The following is a 2,424-nucleotide window of genomic DNA, read 5'->3' as shown; positions in this document are numbered from 1 at the left end:
GGGTGTCACAGAGACTTCATGGTGTCGCTCCGGTGAGGTCGCTCTCATGCACTGCTCGTCCAATGATCACCTTTTTCACCTCTTTTGAGCTCCAAATGCACCCAAATGTCTCCAAGAACTCCATGTGGTACTCCAATACCTGATAAGGACTCATGTATGCAAAATGTAACCTAAACATGGCTAAATCCTAGTCTATATGATCAAAATGCACATGGGTGAATGGATAAGACAATGAAAATATGCAAGATATCAGTGCCCCCAAAATCATGACAACACAAATCTGCCCCTTGACCACACTAACATAGAAACGGCAATCTGGATGGGAATTTCCTCCGGTTTCTGCATAACCATAGAAGAAGATCTAGGTGTAAACAATAGCTATAATCATGGGATGAGAAAACTAAAATCAGGTAAAAGAGGTCATACCATTCATTGTGGTTTCTAGAAATCGACAATAGTTTCAGAAATTAACGCCGCCGGTGAGAGATTGACGCCGATTGAAGGGGATCTAGGTAAAACTATAAAGAAATAGGGTAAACTAAATTAGAATTTGTCATACCTTTCACTGCAGAAGAAAATGCCGGGGATTAACCGTGACCTTTGGTCTTTGGTGAGAATGATGAATCATCGGAGTCTAGGGGTTGGAAGAGAAAAAAAAGTAAGTAATTGATTTCTAGATATTAAGGTAAGAGAATGAGTAGTTGGGTCACAGTAAAAAAAAGTAAAGCGAAGAAAAAGATAACTAAATGATTTTTAGTTTCAAGGGTAAATAAGACAATAGCACATAAAAAAGTATCTGACATGAAGAAAATATTCTAGAGTGTTATGGAGAAGAGGTAAAGTATGTCTAAGTGTAAATTTTTCTTCATTTTTTTAGGAGGAAATGTTTGTAAGTTTTTTTTTTTTTTTTTGTAGCAAACCCTTTTTTTTAAAAAAAAGGTTTATTTTGTGTTTTGCTTTGTTGAATATTCTAAGTTCAGTTACCTTATGCTAATCATTCATAATTCAGTAGCTTCTACTTTGTCCTGCCTGTAAACCACAAAACATTTCCATTACAATTCACATACTTATATTTTAGATTGAATACACAGTAGAAGTACAATCCTGATAATTAGTTTAAATCTAATTTAGGAAAAACTTTTAGTTTAAATTTAATTTAGGAAAAAAATTTGGTTTGGAAATGATTATAGTTATATAGATACTGGTCTAGGTTCAAAGGCCGAGTGTCAAAACATGATAAATCATTTTCCAAAAAAAAAAAGGATTTCAATGCAGTTAGTTTTGGACTGCTTACTCTGGGGAATCAACTGTTTATTATTCATTATCGGAAGAAAGTGGAAGAGTTACACACAACCAAAAGTTCCATGTCTCCCATCCACAAAAGGGTCTTTCTAACAACACAACAGAGACTAATAGAAAGAGAGTATTTACAAGTGGAGTAGAGAGAGAGAGAGAGAGCGTTTTCAACGAACGGCCAAGCGATCAGAGTCCAAGGGAGAAGACATCAATGAAAAGAGTCGATGAAGTTTCTCAACAAAAAGCTTCAACTCTTTTGCTTCTTCTTCCTCAATCTCAAAGGAGGCTATACATATGCTCAGCTCTATAATCGCCTCTCTACATTGCCTGCTCCAACAATTCACCATTCCATCAAAACTAAACCAACAAGCAACTATAATCTATATTGTCTTAGAAGGTGTTTACCTGACGTAGTAGTGCATCATCCCAAGGTCTCTTCGAACTCGCCAGTTATTAGGATCCAACATCAACAGCCTTTCTGCAGCCGCAATAGCCAACCTTCCCTCATCACCACAAACCGAATATGTTAAGATGAATAAATCAAAGGCTAATCATCCCCTTCATATAGAGAGAGAGAGAAGTCTTTTAGTACCTAAGATCTTGAGGCCGCAACAATGGAATATTAGAAATCCTGAAGTTGTTAAGTTCACTAAGAGGAGCAGTCAGCAGTTGTCCAGGTGTTGGCTTCGAAGCACGTTTCCAGTGAACCCTCTAAAATAGAATCTGTATCAATCTTTTGAATTTAAAGAATGTCTAGTTTAGTTTATAGGGACTTACAAACAAATTGGCGAGAGCAATCCCTATAATGTCTCTGTTTGTTGCAACATCAAGACCCAGAAGCGACTTTCCGGTTAGATCTGATGCCATTGATTTAGGATCATCCACGCACTTTCCATTGAGAATAGCGAACAAGCTCTTTCCTGAAGTTGCAACTTCAAAGAGTTCTTCAGGATTCTCAGTCTTAGGCCAAACCAAAAACTCTTCCCCAACCTTAGCTCCCAAGATAGGCACACCGAGGCGCTGGCAAACTTCAATGTATATTACACTGAACAAGAAGGCTGCACATTGAAAAGATAAGATTAGAGACAGTGACAAAGGTAAAGAGGAGGGGGGGGGGGGGGGTTTTTT

At 37.6% G+C, this 2,424-nt stretch overlaps 1 protein-coding gene across 3 annotated transcripts in view; it reads right to left on the bottom strand.

Moving 5' to 3' along the window:
* Positions 1 to 1,294: 1,294 nt before the first annotated feature.
* Positions 1,295 to 2,424, bottom strand: part of LOC106328287 — a 2,947-nt gene continuing 1,817 nt past the window's right edge. For all 3 annotated transcript variants that reach the window (XM_013766701.1, XM_013766702.1, XM_013766703.1), the window contains 4 exons: positions 2,074 to 2,354; positions 1,889 to 2,007; positions 1,702 to 1,794; positions 1,295 to 1,623 (listed from right to left, as the gene is read on the bottom strand). In XM_013766701.1, the coding sequence (XP_013622155.1) occupies positions 1,464 to 1,623; positions 1,702 to 1,794; positions 1,889 to 2,007; positions 2,074 to 2,354 (653 nt within the window). In that variant the 3' untranslated portion in view covers positions 1,295 to 1,463. The remainder of the gene's footprint in view (positions 1,624 to 1,701; positions 1,795 to 1,888; positions 2,008 to 2,073; positions 2,355 to 2,424) is intronic.

The sequence above is a fragment of the Brassica oleracea genome, chromosome C3, assembly GCF_000695525.1.
Source record: "Brassica oleracea var. oleracea cultivar TO1000 chromosome C3, BOL, whole genome shotgun sequence".
NCBI classification, from domain to species: Eukaryota; Viridiplantae; Streptophyta; class Magnoliopsida; order Brassicales; family Brassicaceae; genus Brassica; species Brassica oleracea.
Note: the sequence above shows the minus strand (reverse complement) of the source record. Positions and strands in the feature narration are given on the sequence as shown.